Below are 20,961 nucleotides of genomic sequence, written 5' to 3'. Positions count from 1 at the left end.
AAACATCGGACCCGACCGATCTCCACAAATATGCATTTTTCACTATAGGAATGGGTAAGATTAGAAATGACAAATAGAATAAAGTTCACTATAAGCTTAGTTTGAAGTAAATCAGATCATTTTTGACGAAGTTATGAGCGAAAAACAATTTTGATATTTTCATGACCTTGACCTTGACCTTTGATCCAATTGGACCCAAAAGTTAATGGGGTCGTCCAAGGTTCATTGCCCACCTGTGGATTAAACTTGATAGTGTTTGCTAAAGGCGTTTTGCCATAAAGTTGCTAGCAGACAGACAGACAAACAAACAAGCAGTCATAGACTGGTACTTACGAAATCGTCAACTTGACCTCTGACCTTGTCTAATAAAAGCTGTCTCTCGAGAAGGTAGCGACGCAAACCAGAAGTTTCTCCAATGATTCTGTACCAAACCTCTCATAAAACATCCGATTTGCCAGAATTTCGACAACTGAGTGTTAAGCATACTTAACCGTTACCAAAATTGAAGACAGGATTGAAATTGACTTTAAAACGAGCGCGTAATGCCGTGTGTTACAACCCCCCTCATTAGCATAATCTTCAGTCAAGCCTCAGATACGACACCTGACATAAATCTCATAAAACATCCGATTTTTACCAGAATTTTGACAACCGAGTGTTAAGCATACTTAGCCATTACCAAAAGTGAAAACAGAATTGTGATCCGAATTAAAACGAACTCGTAACATCGACCGAACTAAAAATCTCCATTTCTCCACGCAATTATTTAATGTTATTTTATCAAAGTCACAAAACCGTAATATTCGGCCATCCACCAACAATCTTTACATAATCCGACGGCTTAGCGAGTCAGGCATGCGACGATAACCTTTATTGGGATAAAAAAATGACTATTAAACACCATCTTTATCGAAAACACCATCAGCGCGCACATGCAAAACCTTTACGTGACTCAACTATGCGTCTGCTCGAGCACACTGCACCACATGACGAGCCGTGACACGCCGAGTGAAATATTTTTATACAATCTTAAAACATCTCCAAAACATCCGATTTTTACCAGAATTTCGACAACCGAGTGTCATCGATGATCACCTAAGCGATCGCAAAAACCGAAGACAAAATTAAAATCGAAGTTAAAACGAACTCGTAACGTCGACCGAAGCAAAAATACTCCATTTCTCCATAGGAATTTACGGAATTATGTTTGACCTCACTATGACCTTGACCTTTGAGCGATTTTGACCAAATCTAATCAGCGCTAGCCATCACCCTCCTGAATCACATGGTATAATTTGACATTGGTAGCTTCTTCCGTTCTCGAGTTATCATGCCGACAAACAAACACACAAACAGAGGACGGAAGTCATCAATACACTTACAAAATCTTTAGATTTCGTAAGTAACAAACAGACAAACAAGCAGTCATAGACTGGCACTTACGAAATCGTCAACTTGACCTCTGACCTTGTCTAATAAAAGCTGTCTCTAGAGAAGGTAGCGACGCAAACCAGAAGTTTCTACGATGATTCTGTACCAAACCATCAAAAATCGAATGTTTGACCTCACTGTGACCTTGACCTTTGACCGATTTTGACCAAAATCTAATCAGCGCTAGCCATCACCTTCCTGAATGACGTGGTTTAATTTGACATTGCTAGCTTCTTCAATTCTCGAGTTATCGTGCCTACAAACAAACACACAAACAAACAAACACACACACAAACAAACACACAAACAGAGGACGGAAGTCATCAATATACTTACGAAATCTTTAGATTTCTTAAGTAACAAGCAGTCATAGACTAGTACTTACGAAATCGTCAACTTGACCTCTGGCCTTGTCTAATAAAAGCTGTCTCTAGAGAAGGAAGTGATGCAAACCAGAAGTTTCTCCAATGATTCTGTTCCAAACCATCAAAAATCGAATGTTTGACCCCACTGTGACCTTGACCTTTGACCGATTTTGACCAAAATCTAATCAGCACTAGCCATCGCCCTCCTGAATCACGTGGTGTAATTTGACATTGGTAGCTTCTTCTGTTCCCGAGTTATCGTGCCTACAAACAAACACACACAAACAAACACACAAACAGATGACGGAAGTCATCAATATACTTATGAAATCTTTAGATTTCGTAAGTAACAAACTGGACGATTACAATATCCCGCTCCCTCCCTCCGGGGGGGGGAATAACAAAGGGAGGGGTGGGTGCAGAAGTAGGAGGGTATAATGGAAGGAGTAGAAGGGTTGAAGTGCCAGATGAAGGGAGGTGGGGATCAAAAGACACAAAATGGAGCATAGGGTTGGACATTGGCTCATCCGTCCCTCCTTGTAGTTCATCATAGCAAATTTTTCTAGATCAGATCTGTTGTGTCTTTCTGTTATTGTTTCATCCCTGCATTGTTTGTTAATTGCGTTTTCACCCAATTCTCTGTTTTTTATCGTACCTTGTGTCCTTGTGAGTGTCTGTGCAACTTTCCTCTGTGCCTTCAACAACCCCTCATTTCACTCCTTTTGTGATGTCTGTCTTCGTTTATCTGAATTGGGGATCATGAGAAGTCCACTCTGCAGAGGTTGCCAGCACACGGCCATCAATTCCCTATCATGTCTATTTATGGTTTCAAACCCCTCTGCGTAAGTACCCTCCCCATCATCATCTCCTACACGCCAGCATCCTCCCAACCCCACCGCTTCTCTTTTCCCCACATTTCATCATCCCTCCACCTCATGTCCCTCCTTTCTGCTTCCTACTCAACCCCACCATCCCAGATTCCCAATCGTCCTGCCCCCTCCCTACTTCCCTGTCACCAAACCTCTCATCTTCCTCATTGCATCATCCCCACCAATCTTCCCCTCACCCTGCCCCCTCCCATCTTGCCCTTTGCCCACTCCCTCCCATCATTATTTTTACCCCACCCCTTTCCAGCTCTCCCTTACCCTGCCCATTCCCAGCTCCCCCCCTCAATTTTCCCCACCCCACACCCTCCCAGCTCCACCCCAACCTTTCTCAGATTCCCCTTGCCACAAACCCACTCCACGTTGCCACACCCCCACTCCACGTTCCCCCACCTGCTCTCCACATTCCTGCACCCTGCCAACAGCTCCTTCTACCCTGTCCCGAAATGTGTGTACTTCAAAATGTGAGGCCTCTGCTCCAGGCTGACAGATCTTTTGATCCAGGTTGCTGCCAATAAACCGGACATCATCTGCTGAGCAGAATCATTCCTCCCACATGATGTCCCTGACTCCTTAGTGTCTCTCCCTGGTTACTGTCTCCCCCTTTTTGACAGGCCTGAACCCTGTCCTGGCAAGTGAGTTGCAATTTCCATCAAGACATCCATTTCTCACTTGTCCGTGTACTGTTCTTACACCTCAAAACCCATAGGAGTACATTTAGCTGCTTCTTCCCCTCTGCTCCCACCTCTTGTTACCCGATTACCTCTGCTATCGAAGGTGGAAGGAGGTTATGTTTTCACCCCTATTTGTCTGTATGTGAGCAGAATATCTCAAAAAGTTATGGACGGATTCAGACAAAACTTACAGTAGTGCACAGGTTGGGTGTGTGGTAAGAACAGATTGATGAGATTTTGGGGAAGATCCGGATTCAGATATGGCCTATCAGTGGGATACAAAATGTAAACTGTTCAGCCTGACAGAGGTATGCACTCAATACCTTCCCAGCCCTTTGGGTTCCCATGTAGGTAGACGATGAAAAATGGTATTTCAGTTAAAAATATCACATTATCGATAGTGATTGTGTCATCCCCCTACAGTGACATTTTTACTGTGAGTAAACTTACACATGCTATTCTGACAATTCAAAAGCCCTCCCCTCCCCAAACCCCAAACTCCCCCTCCCAACCCTATCGCATCTTTGCTCTCCCCCCCCCAAACCCAAGTATTTACCCTCCCCATACTGGCCATAAGGCATCAATCCTCACCACTTCAAGCCTTCAAACCTCCTCCCCCACCACAACTCCTCAACCCCCTTCCTTCCACCATAACTCCTCAACCACCCTCCTCCCACCCCCACTCAAAGCCTCAACCTCACTCTTCCAAATCTGTCCCATCTTTACTCTTCCCCACCCCTCACCTTCCTCCCGCTTATAAAAGCAAATGGGAATTCCCACAATGAAACAGTGGACCATTTAACTCTTTCCACTCTCCCATCATGGTATCACCGACTTCACAGAAACCCATCACAGTTGCCTGTCCAAGTCACAATTTTAAGAGAAAATAGTCAGAAATAATAGCAAGGACCTGCATGACCTCTGTGGTAAAAGCACTGCTTGAGAGAATGCCACATAGCTATTTCGGTGGTGTGTAGACAACAGAATGCTGCCTCGATGGTTGAGGCCTAACTTCACAAGGCTTATTGGCACAAAATATTTTTTAACTGTCACTTTTGTCATTTTACATTGAAGGGAAAACTTATAGGGAGGGCATGACGATTGTGAACAAGTGTTCAACTTCACATAGCAATAAGCACCAACACGGTGGCTGTAATATCGGAATTGTGGTTGGAGTCAGGGACACTGTCCAACCAATGGGTGGAACTCGGATGGACGGACGCATGCACTGCTGCTTTCATCATAGAGAAGAGTCAGTTGAGAGCTGGAAACCTCTTGGATGAAGTCTGTGTCACAGTTGGAGCTGGAAATCTAGAGAGTGATGAATGTATGTGGTTTCTCTCATCATTTCCATAGAAGCACTCACGAGGACTCCCTCTCGGAGAATTGTTAGAGTTCATTCGATTCACCCTCCCAGTGGAAAGAGGAATCCGTTCCGTGATCCTGGAAACGCAAATTCCAAGTTTGCCCGTACCGACCGGAGAAACACCTCACAGCATGTTGTGCGTGGGGAAATTGTTGCTTGTTCACCCCTTAAAATCTAGGTGGGGGCACCACGCTCACCTCGACAAGGCCTGAAACCAACCCCCTTATTTATTTTATGAGAAACACCTTCGGGAGAATTATTTTTTTTCTATGATTTTCAGATTTACATACAGACAGTGGACAAAAAAATGGAAACACCTGGGTAAATGAGGGACACCAAGCAACGGCTTCCACACAAGTGTGGCCCACGTGATAATTAAGCAAATAACATCCCAGCATGCTTAGGGCCATGTATAAAAATGCTGCACAGGTCTGGTTGCCTATAATTATGGCTAGCATGGCTGCGAGAGGAGACCCCCCCCCCCACCCTCCCCAACGCCTCCATCTACAAAGCACGTGTGGTCGCCCAATGGTTTGATGACCATGACACTGATGTTATCCTTGTCATCATCTTCTGTCACCAGATCTGAACCCAATCAAGCATCCATGGGATATTTTGGAATGATGCCTGAGACAGTTTTCCACCTCCATAAAACAGGTGTGAGTTTTATGACTTTCTCATGGAAGATTGGTACCGCATCCCTCCTGGAGAATTCCAGATGATAGTAGACTCTATGCCATGGTGTATACAGGCTGTATTGACTGCATGTGGTGGCCCAACATCCTATTAAGTGACCTTACATTGGTGTTTCCATTTTTTGGACCATTGCCTGCACAGTGTACATACATACATACATACATTTGTTTTATTTAAAGTAGGAGGATTTGTCTTTGTGCTATTACACTGCATTATTCATCCATCGGGACCATACTCTGTGCAGAGCATTGGTGCTGCATAAGCAGTCTCCTTGGCTATTGGGCACAATCCTGGATGGGTCACCACTCCAACACAGGATACCAGCAAGTTTGCACTCATTTTGCTGACCTCAGAAGGATGACAGGCAGAGTCAACCCCACCTGGTATTAATTCAGCACCCGAATGGGATTTGAACTCAGGATCCAAGGATCCCAAGCCCACCACCCTAACAATTAAGCCAACAGCAGGCATACACTGCATTATGAAACATTGATACTTTCATCGATATCTTTAATTGCTTCTTCCTACTTCAAATCAATTGTTCCTCTTTGCATTAAATATTTTCTCACATGTCCTTGAACTCATACATACTCTTATATTTATCTGTTTTACATTTTGACTCAGATATTACATTTGGAACACGTCGTTGTGTTAAAGAATTTCACATCTAGGCAGTCACTGGCTACGGGCCATCTTTGTATTATAAAGGGTGTGGGAGGTGGGATGGGGGTGACTTAAAATATACTGTATTTCCCTTTTCACATAAGTTTTTGCCCTTCAAAACTTTCAGATTGAAAAACAAGAAACACAGCACACATGTTCCTCCTTTTCGATGCAGTTTTCAGCAAGTGTCACAAGTTTTTTCACAAGTGTTTCAGCAAGTTTTCAGCAATTAAGTAAGTTAGAGCAAAAAATGGGTAACTTTTTCAGAGTTCCAAATATAACTCGCTTATTTTTCATGAACGACACTTTGGGATCTTTAACGTTCACCAACTAATGCTGGCAAATGGGATGCCCAGTTTAACGACCTTCCGAGCGACGGCACACACATTGATGAATCACCCTGCCTGTGAAACACCGGGATGACAGTTTATAGATGTCAGGATTAGAACCCAGGCTAGAGAGTTCAGAGGCAAGTTTACGTACCTCTAGGCTAGACTATCGTGCCAGTTCAAAGCAAAAAACTATGTAGAGGAAAAAAAGAAGAGCTGAGCCCCATAAACAAATAAAGCAATAGTAGTAATAGGAGGAATAACAATAAGAAGAAAGCATAACCATGGCTTTTAAAGCACGGAGTGAGTGTAATCCTTCTTTAACCATTGGTGCCAAGATCATGCAAAACGGTCTGTATTTTCAGAACAATCTTCCCCACCCGATTGCTCCCACCCCTCCCCATTCAATCCTATACAAGGATTGTATAAACTGTAATGATCATAATGATATGCTTTCCAGATGTGCACATACTACTACCCTCTTCTCCCACCCCTTCACAATTACACTTTTCATACGGCCTGCTCTAGTTGTCGGGAAAAAGACATCTCAAAGGTTTCTGGGAATTGAGGCATCTTCCACGTCCGTGAAGTTAGTTGGCACCCTTTACCCAATTCAAAGTATGGATTGTACCATTACAAAAAAGGGGGAGTTGTGGATTGTACCGTTGAAGAAAGGGGGTGCACATAAAACCTTATATGACTACTTTCATTAAATCGGGTAGGAATAGGGGAACTGTGAATAAGGGGTGAATAGAGAAACGTGATGAATCGGGTAATGGCCTGAGAAACATAATGCAAGAGGTAAATGGGGTTGGGGTTGGGTTAGAGTCGCTATGGCGAGTGTTAGAGTAGTTATGGTTAGGGTCAGGGTTCCTACCCAATTCAACCGGTTACCCCATTCACCCACCTTTTTCAAATGATACAATCCACAACTCCCCCTTTTTTGTAATGGTACAATCCATACTTTGAATTGGGTAAAGAGTGATAACTTCACGGACCCGTAACTTTCATGGTCCGTCAAAACACTCAGCATATGATGAGACTCATTGGTCAAAGTTTCAGCAAACGAAACCACCCTTGAAAACCAAACAAGTAACCACGTTGGCATCAAAATGAAGGTACGTTGATTAAAAACAAAAATAATTGGACAAATTAGCAGAGCTTTGCACTATGTGTATCCAACTTTCTCAGAGCTTACAGCGAACCCTTGCCCTTGCATGCCTCAACGACTGTGTAGAAACCATATTAAGTGTGTAATTGCAAACACGTGTCTGTGTTTTGGTTCCAAGTAACGTTTCATCTGGGGATGGGTGCTGGTCAAACGGTGCGGAGGGTTTTTGCTACAATTTGCCAATCTGATGCAACATTTATATCTGCAGGCCATGCCATTGGTATAAATGTGCAACACAGGACCAATAGGCCTCTGCCGATGCTTAATGCTGCTCTGCTTCATGGAAAACAGATGTTACGGTACGAATCTTCTCGGACAATGGTGGACCGTTCATGCTTAGTAAAGAGCGTGCGACGTAGCGATCCTGTGACACGGACATCCTAATGTTCAAATCGAAGCTCAGGGTTTGAATCAATGTTTGAGGCCTACAAGGCCAGGCTCTCACTTATCGTTTCTGAGATTTTTGGATGGACTGATTTAAAGATTGTGACATCTTGTAGATGTATTACATGAAAAATAAGGACATTAGATCATGTACTGTAGTTGTAGTTTTACATGGAATATAGCTGGACATGGAATATGTGACACACCCGACCCGGTGGCATTATGGTTCGAGCGTCCGCTCTGAATCTGGGAGATCGGTGGTTGGAACCCCAACCTAGCCACAGCAAAGACTTTAAAAATGGTACGTGTTGCTTCCTTGCTTGACGCTTAGCATTAAAAAAGGATAGAGTATATGGACAAACAATCATAGGTTGGCAATCAGAGCGCAGGCTTTGATGGGCCGAATGGCCTCTTCCTGGGCTGAAGTTGCTTATAAGGGAACTGTATTATTAATCGGCAAATCAATACAGGATATGGGATTGAAAACTGAGATTTCTAAAAGATGAGGAATTGTTCAAATGACCAACAGGAATTATAACCTAAAAGGGACTAAGAGGACCTTTTATGTCCCAAAGATTACCCAATCAAAAGAGCAAAAGAGACCTCTTTGGAACAATTGCGGAAAAAAGAGACAGGGCTGAAGAAACGTGTACCTGTGTCCACCTGGGACAAAGCAGCCGCCACCAGCCAGGAGAGAAGGCTGAATGTTAGAAGAGCCATGAACCATGAAGAAACGTTTCACAACCCCAAAGTCCACTCACACTCTCAAGGTGAATGATTCTTCACTACGGATAGAATAGACCAGCATTCAGGGAAACGCAACAGTAATGATTAATAATAACTTTAACGACAATAATAATAATAATAATATACAGTAATGATAATAATAACAGTTAAGCAAATAGGCAGACTCATACTTGCCATGAAAATGTCTCTGTCTCTGTCTCTGTCTCTGTCTCTGTCTCTGTCTCTGTCTCTGTCTCTGTCTCTGTCTCTGTCTCTGTCTCTGTCTCTCTCTCTCTCTCTCTCTCTCTCTCTCTCTCTCTCTCTCTCTCTCTCTCTCTCTCTCTCCGCTTAGTGCTTGCAGCTGTTGGCACATGGACACAATGAAAGACAGCTGAACAAAACGTGACACTTTTGGCTGTGGTTACACAGTCGGTTGGCTGGCAGGACAGCTCAGAGGTAGCTCTCGCCTTTGAATCACACTCGCCTTTTGAATTGATCTGTCTGGTTTGGGTTTGAATCCTGACTCAATGATAAACGTCACCCTGTTGTTTTTCAAGCAGGGAGATTGCATCAATGAGTATGCCGTCCATTGGCTGTTGGGGGTTAAGTTGGGGGTCAGGGGGAGAACCTGTCTGCCAGCATGGTGGCTATTAAAGATTCCATGGCATCCTTTGCAAAGAGTAGTCCATAGTGCGTTGGTACCTCGGCAAAATTCCACATTCCTGCTCTATGTTGGGAAGAAAATGGAAAACTTCCCGGTATAACCCATGTCCTTAAACTGCTTTAACATCATGGTGTCTACCCTTGGCAGGATAGGAGAGATAGAGAGGCACACACACACACACACACACACACACACACACACACACACACACACACACACACACACACACACACACACACACACACACAGGTCATTGCATGCTGTAAGCTATCGGTGGAGGTTATTTAATGAAATTCTCACCTGCACATAGTTTATATGCTCGCTTATCAAAGTTTGCATGGAATCCAGGGGATTAAATCCCATAGATACTTTGTTGATTTCACCATTCTCTACCAGTCGCTGAAATTCATATGAAAGTAAAATGATGTTTCTTACCTCTCCTGTCCTGCATGAGATACAGGGTGTCCCACAAAATATTGACATATTTATAATTGATATTGAAAAGGTTTTAATATGTATGTAAATCAGCAAAACATTCATCAAAGAGGAACAATGTTTTCAGAGGTGTGTTTGCAGTGAACAAGTGATCACCATTTTCCCCAACGTCATATATTTTGACTTGAGTCCTTGCTGATCTAGTTGTAGAAATTGCACAGCTTTCACCGTCGGCCTCACGCAAGGGTTTGTGGCATTATTGCAATGACTTCACTCTTCAAATGTCCCCCCAAAGAAAGCATTCACATGGATGTTGGTTGGGGCCACGAGCGAGCGGGCCACATCATTCCGCATTTGGCGCTGCACGTCTGTCTGTATGCCCTCCATGAGCCTGAGGTCACCGTTTGAAAAAAGAAAACCGAAGTCCATAATGCCGCCTACAGTTCCCTATTTATTCTCCATTTATAAGTATCCACAGAATAACATTTGGAGAAACCACCCACTCTGATGAAGGGCTAATGCTTGAAATGTCAGCTTCTCCTTGTTTTCCCACAGAGGTGACCATACCTCGATTGATCGTTCTGTCGATTTCATCCATTGTACAAACCATAGTCAGTATGGCATTTCACCCTCACTTGTTAGTCCCCTTTTATGAGTCTAATGGAAGGTTTTATGAAATTTTAAAAGGGAATGTAAAAACCTTTAAAAAATAGATTGCTTGCCATAATCTGGTATTTGTTGAGGCCTCAAATTGCAGCTGCTTTTGGCCATTTTGCTATCATGGAGAGTCTATGCATCCATGCCAATGCAGTCTTGGGCTTTGTCTGCAGCATCTGTCCATTTCCTGGCCTGGACATCAGCCGCTGAAACATCGAAGGCCTCAGGCCTCGCCAGCTTTAGAACCTTTTATCTTCTCCCCCTCTTTTACCTTTCTGCATCCTGTTTACCTTGTTGACTCCACAGGAGGAACAACAGCATCGTTTCAACATCCTGTGGAAGGATTACATACTTAAAGAGAGAGAGAGAGAGAGAGAGAGAGAGAGAGAGAGAGAGAGAGAGAGAGAGAGAGAGAGAGAGAGAGAGAGAGAGAGAGAGAGAGAGAGAGAGAGAGAGAGAGAGAGAGAGAGAGAGAGAGAGAGAGAGAGAGAGAGAGAGAGAGAGAGAGAGAGAGAGATATTACGGGTCCACAGAGAGAATCCCACAGACACTAGCAGATGGACTACATGGCTGAACAGATAATCCGAGAATGATCTGCCTTGCAAACCATCATGTCCATGCGCCGCGTTAAGTCTCCCCTGATAGCGTAAAACAAAGTGAACAATAAAAACATAGCAACGGCCAATAAACACATGAAGAGTTTGATTCCAAATCGAGGTATCTCCACCGTGTTCTTTGACACTGCGAAAGTCACAAACCGCATTTCAAAGCAAAACGAGAAAGAGTAATCAGAGATTGCAGCCCCTTGCCAGGACTTGTTTTGCGTGGTGTTGTGTGGTTGTGGATATTTTATGTGGTGTGGAGACGATGCATTGATGATGATTCATGTTCTGAGTATGTACTTTATAGACATATTCACATTCTTAAAGTACATCCTTTGTAGACGTGCTTGCATTCTAATTGCATGTACTTTATGGAGGTATGAAGATTGTACATATTGTCTGTCTTTTCTCAGTAATCCACCACAACCTCCATACCCTCCAAAAAGGGTAGGTACTGGCTGAAAAAGATAACTTGTAATATGGGCAAACTACCACCAGGTGGCGTTTGCGGCCTATATGAGTACATTATGTGTGGTCAGATAGACAGACAGACAAACGAATGGACCCAAATGTAATACCCTCTTGTGAGGGTAACCAGTCTGTAAAAGTAAGTACATGACCTGCATTGGCTTATTATTATTGTTTTAATCTTAAGTTGCAGGAAAAGGGCGACCACCCGTAAATGACTATTATACACTATTGTGCTCCATTTATCATAAGGTCTGGAATTGAACTCAGATCAGACATCAAATCACTATTTCCTGAGCAACAGTCATTGCTAATCGAAATTCAATCAATGGAACAAAAAGGCAAGATGCTAATTTAACATGATGATAACTCAAATTAGCCCTGCTATTAAATGATGTGCAAAGTGGGAATAGATACAAGAATGTAACAATCACTGTTTGATTTCCACAATGGTTTATAAGTTCCAGATCAACCCCTTAACATTTTTTGGACTTAGAATCATAAACTCTGTCTCTTAGCGCTGCCTAGCAACCAATATGGGACTTTCGTAATGATGTATTTCCGCCATGATTACTCAGCACATGCGCAGAAACCTCAAGTAACGAAGTAAATAGGGGGTGGCCTGGACATCTTCCATGCCTTCCAAATAAGGATTGTGGAATGAAACGACTTAAAAAAAACTTTTAAACAAGCCACAAGTACTTGTAAGCATACCTGAAAGAAAGTGGTGTACCGCTGCACAACAAAACAGTTGGAGAACTTCCTGATAAACTCGTCCAAAGAGTTGATATGTTACAATTAGTACGACAAAAACTCCAAACGATGTGTACCCATGTAAGGCCGAAGATGGTGTGTTCTAACCAAACCTTTGTACTTCTTAACACCAATGTACAGGCCATATCTGGGGCTTGTCAATGCACAGGGTAAGTTTAAAATGATGATATTTACTATTAATCATGTTTGGGGGGAGTGGGTGGGAGTGGGAGCTGTATGGACTGTGAGTGCCATTATAAATATATTTTTTTGTTTGGTTCCAGGGCCAGAAGAGAGATTACACTCTATTTTTGCATCTATTGGTGAAAGGAGAAGCGTCTGTTCGTGTGTGTGTGTGTGTGTGTGTGTGTGTGTGTGTGTGTGTGTGTGTGTGTGTGTGTGTTATAACCAAGGCTGCCACAAGCAAATTATATTAACAGGAAATGGTACAAACCCGGCTCGTCTCATCCATGGATATTTCCCATATTCCTATGTTTTCGTGAGTCTGATTTGCATTCAGGAACAGAACAATTATGGTTAACCATCTCGAAATTGCCACTCTTTCATCGAAATGCTTAAAATTATGTTTAAAAGACCATTTGAATCACAGATTTTGTGCTAGCAATGCCGGGTTAAAAGTGCCCAGCGAGCCGAGCTGAGTCACTGTAAACACACAAACAGCGCATGTGCAAAAGGACTCACTCAGCATTCATGTCATTTCGAAATTCCTGCATTAGAATGCAAACAATACTTTTATTTAATGACTTTTTACATATGTATATTAAAAATTAGGATTGCTTTAAATTGTTAAATAAGAGCTCTCTTCATATGGAGCTCTCTTCATTTCAACTCTGGAGGAGTTGCTCTCTTCATCAAAGACTCTATTCCTCAATCTCCTCGCACTGCCCTCACTCCCCCACACCCCCAGGAATACCTCTGGCTACGGCTTCCCCTCCACTCCCACCTCATGTTTATATGTACTGTACCATCCACCAAACAGTGATGACTCCATCTACACCTCACTATCCCAAAACATGGACCAACTTCTATCTTCTCATCCAAACTCTCTCTCTCTTCCTCATATGTGGCGACTTCAATTGTCATCATGCCAGTAAGCTCGGTGTGGATAACTCTCTCACCTGTCATGGCACCTCAGCAAAAGCTTTTTGCAACTCATTGGGACTGACTCAATTGGTCAACTTCCCGACCCGGATCTCAACCAATGGTACTCAATCTTTTCTGGATCTGATTTTGACAAATTTCCCTGACAATATCTGCTGCTCTTCCTTCGCTCCAATTGGTTCTTCTAACCACATCCTTGTCAAAGTGGACATCTCTCTGGCTATTATCAGAGAACCACCTCACCGCCGTCGAGTCTGGCGTTTCACTCAAGCCGACTGGCAGGGTCTACAAGCGGCTATCAAACTTACAGACTGGTCTCCTATTGCTACTTTCTCCAACATCAACTCATCCTGGGAATTCTTTCAAAGAAACTTGCTCTCCCTCATGCACACATTTATCCCCTCTCATGTTCAGTTGTCTTACCCTTCCTCCCGCCCTTGGTTCACTGAAGCTTGTGGCGAGGCAGTTGTCCTAAAAGAACTTGCCTTTGCCTCATGGAAAGCAAACCCAACTGAGGGTAATCTCAGTTCCTTCCATACAGATCGGAACAAATGTGTATCTACCCTCAGGAGAGCCAGAAAACAACATCTTTCTCATCTCAAGTCTGAACTCTCAAACCTCTCTCCCTCCTCAAAATCCTGGTGGCGTCGAATCAAATCTGTTTCTGTGGTTGTTCCCCCTCCATTACTTCAAATGGCCGCACTGATGATACCGCACGTGAAAAGGTTGAATGCCTAAACTTGGTGCTTGCAGCTAAATCTTGTGTCCAAAACCCATCGCTTTCTCGACCCACCTCACCCAGTCGCACCCAACTGTCCCTGGACTCTGTGTCCTTTTCTTCTGACAAGGTGGAGAGCTTGCTGTCAAACCTCGACTCAGATTCTGCAACCGGTCCAGACGGCATCAGCCCACGTGTCCTAAAAACCTGCTCTTCTGCTCTTGTTCACCCTCTCTCTGTTCTATTCACCCTCTCATTTACTCAAGGTCATCTGCCATCTGCTTGGAAATCAGCAAACATTACTGCCCTGCATAAAAAGGTACAAAAACAGATCACTGCAACTACAGACCAATCAGCCTTCTGCCAATCATCAGCAAGGTTATGGAATCCATCATCGCTTCAGACATGAAATCCTTCCTCTTCTCCAATGGCTTGATTTCCGATCTTCAATTTGGTTTCAGACCAGGTCACTCTACCCTGGATATTCTGCTTCTACTCTCCCAACAATGGATGGAGGTCCTCAATGCTGGACATGAAATCAGAGCCATATTCGTAGATATATCGCGTGCTTTTGACATGGTCTAGAACCCTGCCCTGCTCACCAAACTCTCTTCTTTTGGTATCCAAGGCCATCTCCACTCATGGCTCGCAGACTTCCTCTCCTGTCGCAGTCAACATGTGGCCCTAAATGGAGTTCTTTCACCCCCTCTTCCTGTCCAGGCTGGAGTTCCTCAAGGTAGTGTTCTGGGCCCTGTTATTTTTCTGGTTTTCATCAATGATCTCTCGGACTCTCTGGAAAATCCTCTTTATCTCTTTGCTGATGACTCCACCCTCTGCCGTACCATCTGTCATCCCTCAGACCGGCAAGCAGCAGCTTCTTCACTCACTGCAGATCTGGATAAAATCACAAACTGGTCCAACACGTGGAACATGTCTTTCAATCCGGACAAATCTCACACTCTCACTATGTCTCTCTGAAAGGACCGTTTAGAACCCCCCCCCCCATCCACTTTCTCAACAATCCTCTGGAAGAAGTCCTTTCTTTCAAGCTTCTGGGTCTTACTATCTGCAATGACCTTTCCTGGGAAAGCCACATTTCAAACCTCACCTCCAAAGTCAGACGCCGACTGGGAATCCTCCGTCGTGCAAAATCCTTCCTCGACCCACCTTAGCTCCTGACCACTTACAAAGCTTTCATCCGCAACCTGATGGAGTACTGCTCTCCCCTCTGGGCTAGTGCTCCTGCCTCTCACCTTTCTCGGCTTCACGCTGTGGAAACCAAGGCATTTCAGATGATTGGCATCTCCCGCGATGAGGCTGACTTTGGGCCTCACACACTCTCACCGCAGGCTGGTTGGTGGTCTTTCTGTCTTCTACCGTCTCCTCTCCAGCCTCGCCCCCCCCCCCGCTCTCTCTGTGATTTGTCCCCTCCACATCCGCAGGGCGCTCAAGGTCCGCCAAAAACCCCCTTCTGGTAAAATTACCAAAATCATGAATCACTGCTCACCTTCACTCTTTCATTCCTCTTTTTTCCCACCTTTGGAATAAACTCCCTCACTCTATTCAATCACATTCTTCTCTCCAGGCCTTCAAAACAGCTGTTCACCACCACCTCTTATCATCCCCCATCCAAATCCTCGATCTTTTCTACCCCCGATAATCCACCCAAGCCCACGTCCTTCAATTCCCTGCTTTCCTTCTTGAAAGTCCCTGTAATGTCCATCTTGTAATGTCCCCATGTACCCCACTCCATCCCTCTCCCTTCCACAGAACTCCTAATGTCTCTGTTCCCCACTGTTTTGTCCTTCCCACTCCCACCCTTCTTGTCTCATGCCCCCCTTGCTGTGCGTTGTGTGTTCGCTCTCATACGAGCCTCGAGAAGGTATACAAAATAAAAAATAAAAAAGAAGCTCATTCTAATAATTAATTCTTGATTTACTTGATTTATTTAGCTGCCTGCAAGTACAAATCCACATTATCAAGCTTGTAAAGGTTTTGCAAAATCCACTTTATCAAATACATTGTTCTGGTTTTGGAAAACTTACCCCAGGAGGAAAGCATACATGGTCACGTAGGTGACCTGAGGATTAGATATTTCATTAATCTTTGTGTAGACAGTCCTTGGTCCCTTGTCGAGGGGTTGTTCAGTGGGCATGTGTTGGCTCGGTTGTATTTCTCCAGTGTAAGGTCTCCCCTTTCCCCTCTGTTACTTTCAATCTTTCCTTCTTCACCCCATTGTTCTTTTCGATCCCTCTGCTCCTTTTGACAATCCCTCCTAAACCCCGTCGGTCTCACCTTCAACCCTGAGGCCGCTCGGTCATCCCTCGGTCCGGGTGCCTCGCCATTTTTACGTGCATGTTCATGGCATGGTGTGTGACGGACGATTGGTGTTCGTGGCCTGTGGGATGGTGCTTCTTGCACGTGAAACAGTACGTACAGTGCAGGACTGTATGGGTGGATGCTTGTGCACGAGGGAGGGGGTGGGGGCTTCCGTCCCAGCCTTGTGTGCATGAATGGAGGGCAGGGGCTGTGCCAGGCATTCCCTCAGAGTGACGTGGCATTTTCCACAAGCGACGTCATGGACCCGCCCCCATCGGCTGCGGACCAATGAGGGACAGGCAGGCATGAGCCGGAACTAAAAGAGCTCATGAGCAGAAGGCTCAGAGACAGAGAACGCTGAGAGAAGCAGAAGGCTGAAAGATAAGGACAGACTTGCACGAACCACGATGAAAATATCTCATGAGCAGAAGGCTCGAGGGAGAAAAATAAAAGAGCTCACGAGAGGAAGAGGAAGAGGAAGAGAGACAGAAATGGCTGAGAGACGCGGAAGGCTTGTAAGAGAAGGAAAATAACTCATGAGCAGAAGGCTGAGGGACGGAGAAGGCTCCCGAGAGAATGGGAAAAAAAAAACACTCTTTCCACGAGTGTCATCCTGGGGTCTTGATCCTGTCAGCCACGAAGGACGAGGAGGGTAAACGCAGCACTTCATCAAAGGGGCCTGAGGAGGAAGAAGTCGAGACAGAGGAGGGGGAGTCGAATATCTAGCTGGCATATCTGGGACACCGGAGAGGACTCGCCTACTGGGTCTGGGCACCTCAGGGACGTGGCTGCATCTCACATTGTGCCACATTGCCACTGCCCATCTTGCCCATCCATTTTCCTCCGCATTCTCTTGTATATTTGGGCTGTGTGAGGTGAGGGAGAAAAAAGGAAAGACGGCTTTTCTTTTTTCCAAACTTTACTTTGATTTCATTTTCAAATTCTCCTTGTTTTATTCGTCTCCCCTGAGTGAATGTTGGCCAAGTCTTTTGTGTAAGTAAGATTGAATAAGAATATGTGTTGTGGTTAAATGTGCTCTTATGTGCCTTTTTGCTTTCTTGCTTCGAAATACTTGCTTTTAAATGATTGCTTGCTTGTTTGTTTAATAAATAATTGTTGGTTGTTACTTCCAGTCTGTCTTTGTTGTCTTCCTTTATTGGTCTGACACAGTGCACAAGTATATAGTTACATGGGAAGTTGTACCCCACCTGAATTCTTTGTTCGTCAGCGCACACTCACTGTACCGCTCAGCAGTAATCCGAGTGTGTGCTGAGGGCACGGAACCCCAATTGACTCGGCCGTCCACAGGTAAGATATCACGCGAGTAATGTGTAACCCTGCCAGGATTGGCAGTGCCAATCGGCGTTCATGGTTGTGTGGCAACCCGCCGGTGTGAGGAGTTATCTGTACTCAGCAGCCTCAGGACGGGGTGTTCGGGAGGGACCCGAGTGCTTTCCCTCGTGGCAAGTTCCGAACCACGGATTCGTTACAATATAAAGCTTAGATATTTACTATTTTTGCACGTAGGATGCACCCCAGCTTCTGCTTGCAGTCTGTTATATATATCGACATATACACGAGTGGGGTATGCTTACGCAATGTAAGCAATAACGAACGGTGCTTCCCCATTGTCTCTGGTCACTCAACTGCATGTTTTTTTTCATTTATTTATTTTAATTTATGAAAACTTTCTGAAGGTTCTGTGATTTTTCCCGGTGTATAGGCTTCGATGGCCACCGGCATGCAAAATTACCATGCTTTCCCATTGTCTCAGGTCACTCACCTGCAATTATTTTTTTTCATTTATTTATATTTTCATTTGCAGATGCTTTCCAACAGTTCCGAAGATTTTTCCCAGTGTAACAGCTTCGATGTCTGTTGGCTCGCCAGATTTCAGCTTTCTACGTCATATGGAGGGTACCGATCATTAATATCAGTGAGTCAGTGAGTAGTTAGAATGAGCTTTATATATTATGGGGGTAAGGGGGGGGGGAAATGGTGTAAGAACTCTAGCTGATAACTCCCTAGAGCAATAGCCATGGTAGTGTGCAGCATTTTGAAGAATAATATGTATTTTCCTTACAGACATTCACGACCATCGAACAGATCTCAACTGCCGGTATCTCACACAACATGCTCTTCATATTATATGGTTGCAAAAATGATTGTATTCTCGACCCCTCTCCCAAATCCCCACTCTCCTGACAAAGTCCTCACATTATCTTCTTGCCCTCCCTCCTTTTTTCACTCATCCCCCACAACCTCCATTTTATCCCTCATCCTTCCCCCTCATTTTTTTTCTTTTCTGAATTCACCTTTTCCCTGCTCTGTAACATATGCATGGCTCCCAATGAGGGGTTCTGAGCAGCAGCACGGTTTTCATACTGTTATATTATCACAACGACTGATCTGAATGAATTTTCCTCGTAAATCCTTGTCCAAAAACATCAGGCGCACGAGGTGCAGACATTTGTAGTAAGGATTCGACATGGTAATAATGTTAACATTTCATGGGCTCCTGTGACATTTCTCCCGAGCGAGGCACAAAGAAGCAATTCTGAAGTCATGCTGGACTGGACGGCTCACCATGTGACATTGCATCGTGCAATCAATGAACGTTTCAAATCACAGCTGTGGTTGTTCGGCCCGTAGTGGAAATTCTACCAGTACATTTCAGCGGTAGGACTCCGCATATAGCGATGATGTCAGTGTATCCTTGAGAGCCTCTGGTCTCCATTTTATTTATTATTATTCCCATTTGCTTCCAACTTTGGCCATCTATTTATATCTACTTTACTTATCCTAATCCTCCAAGGATGTTAATTATTTTAGCCACTTAATGAGTTTGACACAAGCATCTCAGACAATTCAAATTTCACAATTGGTCAATTATATTGGTCAAAAACCGAAACTTGGCAAAGGTGTTCTGACCCACCATGGGAAGCAAAGTAAACCTGAGGTTTTGGGCACTCGCCTGTCGTATGAGTAAGAGAAATTCCCTCGACTGCTCCAATGAAGGAAGGGCTAGTGCCTCAAACGTCAGGTTTTCTTTGCTCTCCCATGGTGATTATATAACATTATAATAACACGAGTTCCCTTACAAAGTACTTCAACACAGGAGGAGGCACTGAACACCTGCACAATGGTTGTCAACCTATAGTTGTTTGTCCATGCTCTACCCTTTTTAAATGCAGAGAGGTCAAGCAAAGAAGCAGCAAGTACCATTTTAAAAGTCTTTGGTATGACTTGGACGGGGTCCGGTTTGAGCTGCCAATCCCCCAGACTCCGAGCAAACGCTGTAAAAATCTAACCCTTTACCAACTTTTGTTGTTCCTCTTATTCGAGTTGATAAAACCTCTTATACGAGTTGTTCACTGATGTCGACAGTCACGAGCCTTGACAAAGTCTAATATTCTTCCATTAGTCAAATTACTCATGAACTTTTGCTGCCATGTCTTATCCAGTCACAAAACTGGTGCAGATTTCCTCTTGAGTATGACAATTGGCCAGCTAATGAAAACAACTCATCAGGCCCACAGTGGGCTATCCCTCCTCTTACTGACTTCATGACCGATGTGGAATTTCTAATAAAGTCCATGGGTCGCATGTAAAGGGGCCGCAGGGGATAACAACACATCCGGTAACCACCCACCCCCCTTCACTCCCACCTACCCACACCCCACCCTCCATTTCCGGCCTGTCTCCGTGAACAGAAAGTGGTTCTGTTGGCTTCCTGCCCAGCCCTTCCTTAGAATCAATTCTCTGATGTGTCACACCGAGGTGAAGAAAAGTTCTTCAACAGAGGAGAAATTAAAAGTCAATAGAGCATGACAGTCAATGCTGCATCCTTCAGGTTTTTGTTTTCACATGGCCTGTAACAGTTTTCAGAACATGGCGGAGTTGGTGAAAAAGGAGGGTTTGGCAGCAATCAAGGAGAATTATCCACAAATAGCTACACCAAACTGGATATCTCTGTGTTCAGCATCATCTTCTACCTCCAGATGCCACCGACACAATGCTCGGGGAAACCGGCAGGGAGGAATCATAAGGTTGCGAACATCACAATCACCGACAGCAAACCATTCCTCAGAGTTTAAAGCCAGGTAACAACGATGTGTATGCAAATCATAGCGACATGGCTTGCGCAGGAATATGACCCATATAGCAAACACCTTCATGAAGTCACCTCTGTCACAGTGAATCATACAGGTGAAGTTCCAATTTGCAGGACAACAGTCCGTCCTTCATGCTACTCTGATGGAACATGATACATCTGCACCAATGGCCCACACATATCACAAAGTACAATCGTATGGCCAACATCAAAGCTCCACAATTTAAAACCCATCGTTAATTACCCCCTTTGTGGTCCTCACGATGTCTTCCAGTGTCACATGATTTCACAGCGATTATTCTCTCCTTGGGTGCTCATCAGGCAAGTCTCCTGTTGGCTTAAACGTTGCTCTCTGTTCTGGACGTGCCTTTCACAGAGCACACCATTGGCAATGTCTGAGAACAAAGAAAAAAAAAAAAG

General features: G+C 44.3%; 1 protein-coding gene and 1 long non-coding RNA gene across 8 annotated transcripts in view; one reads left to right on the top strand and one right to left on the bottom strand.

Annotated features, from left to right (window-relative positions):
- The window catches only part of LOC147013161 (discoidin domain-containing receptor 2-like), an 83,776-nt gene that overhangs the window by 54,733 nt on the left and 8,082 nt on the right, over positions 1-20,961 (bottom strand). For 3 of the 6 annotated variants that reach the window (XM_085854778.1, XM_085854777.1, XM_085854781.1), the window contains exons 2-3: positions 20,786-20,936; positions 8,617-8,748 (exon numbers count right to left, since the gene is read on the bottom strand). In XM_085854778.1, the coding sequence (XP_085710904.1) occupies positions 8,617-8,683 (67 nt within the window). In that variant the 5' untranslated portion in view covers positions 8,684-8,748; positions 20,786-20,936. Of the gene's footprint in view, positions 1-8,616; positions 8,749-8,880; positions 9,031-20,785; positions 20,937-20,961 lie in introns of those variants that run through there. The other 3 variants (XM_085854779.1, XM_085854780.1, XM_085854782.1) reach the window with 3 other exon arrangements.
- The window catches only part of LOC147013160 (uncharacterized), a 27,629-nt gene continuing 13,827 nt past the window's right edge, over positions 7,160-20,961 (top strand). The window contains exons 1-4 of one of the 2 annotated variants that reach the window (XR_015051215.1): positions 7,160-7,526; positions 7,788-7,878; positions 18,253-18,363; positions 18,513-18,546. This is a non-coding gene — a long non-coding RNA (uncharacterized LOC147013160). The remainder of the gene's footprint in view (positions 7,527-7,787; positions 7,879-18,252; positions 18,364-18,512; positions 18,547-20,961) is intronic. The other variant, XR_015051214.1, reaches the window with a different exon arrangement.

The sequence above is a fragment of the Eptatretus burgeri genome, chromosome 14, assembly GCF_056783735.1.
Source record: "Eptatretus burgeri isolate ZD-2024b chromosome 14, Ebu_testis_v1, whole genome shotgun sequence".
Classification (NCBI taxonomy): Eukaryota; Metazoa; Chordata; class Myxini; order Myxiniformes; family Myxinidae; genus Eptatretus; species Eptatretus burgeri.
Note: the sequence above shows the minus strand (reverse complement) of the source record. Positions and strands in the feature narration are given on the sequence as shown.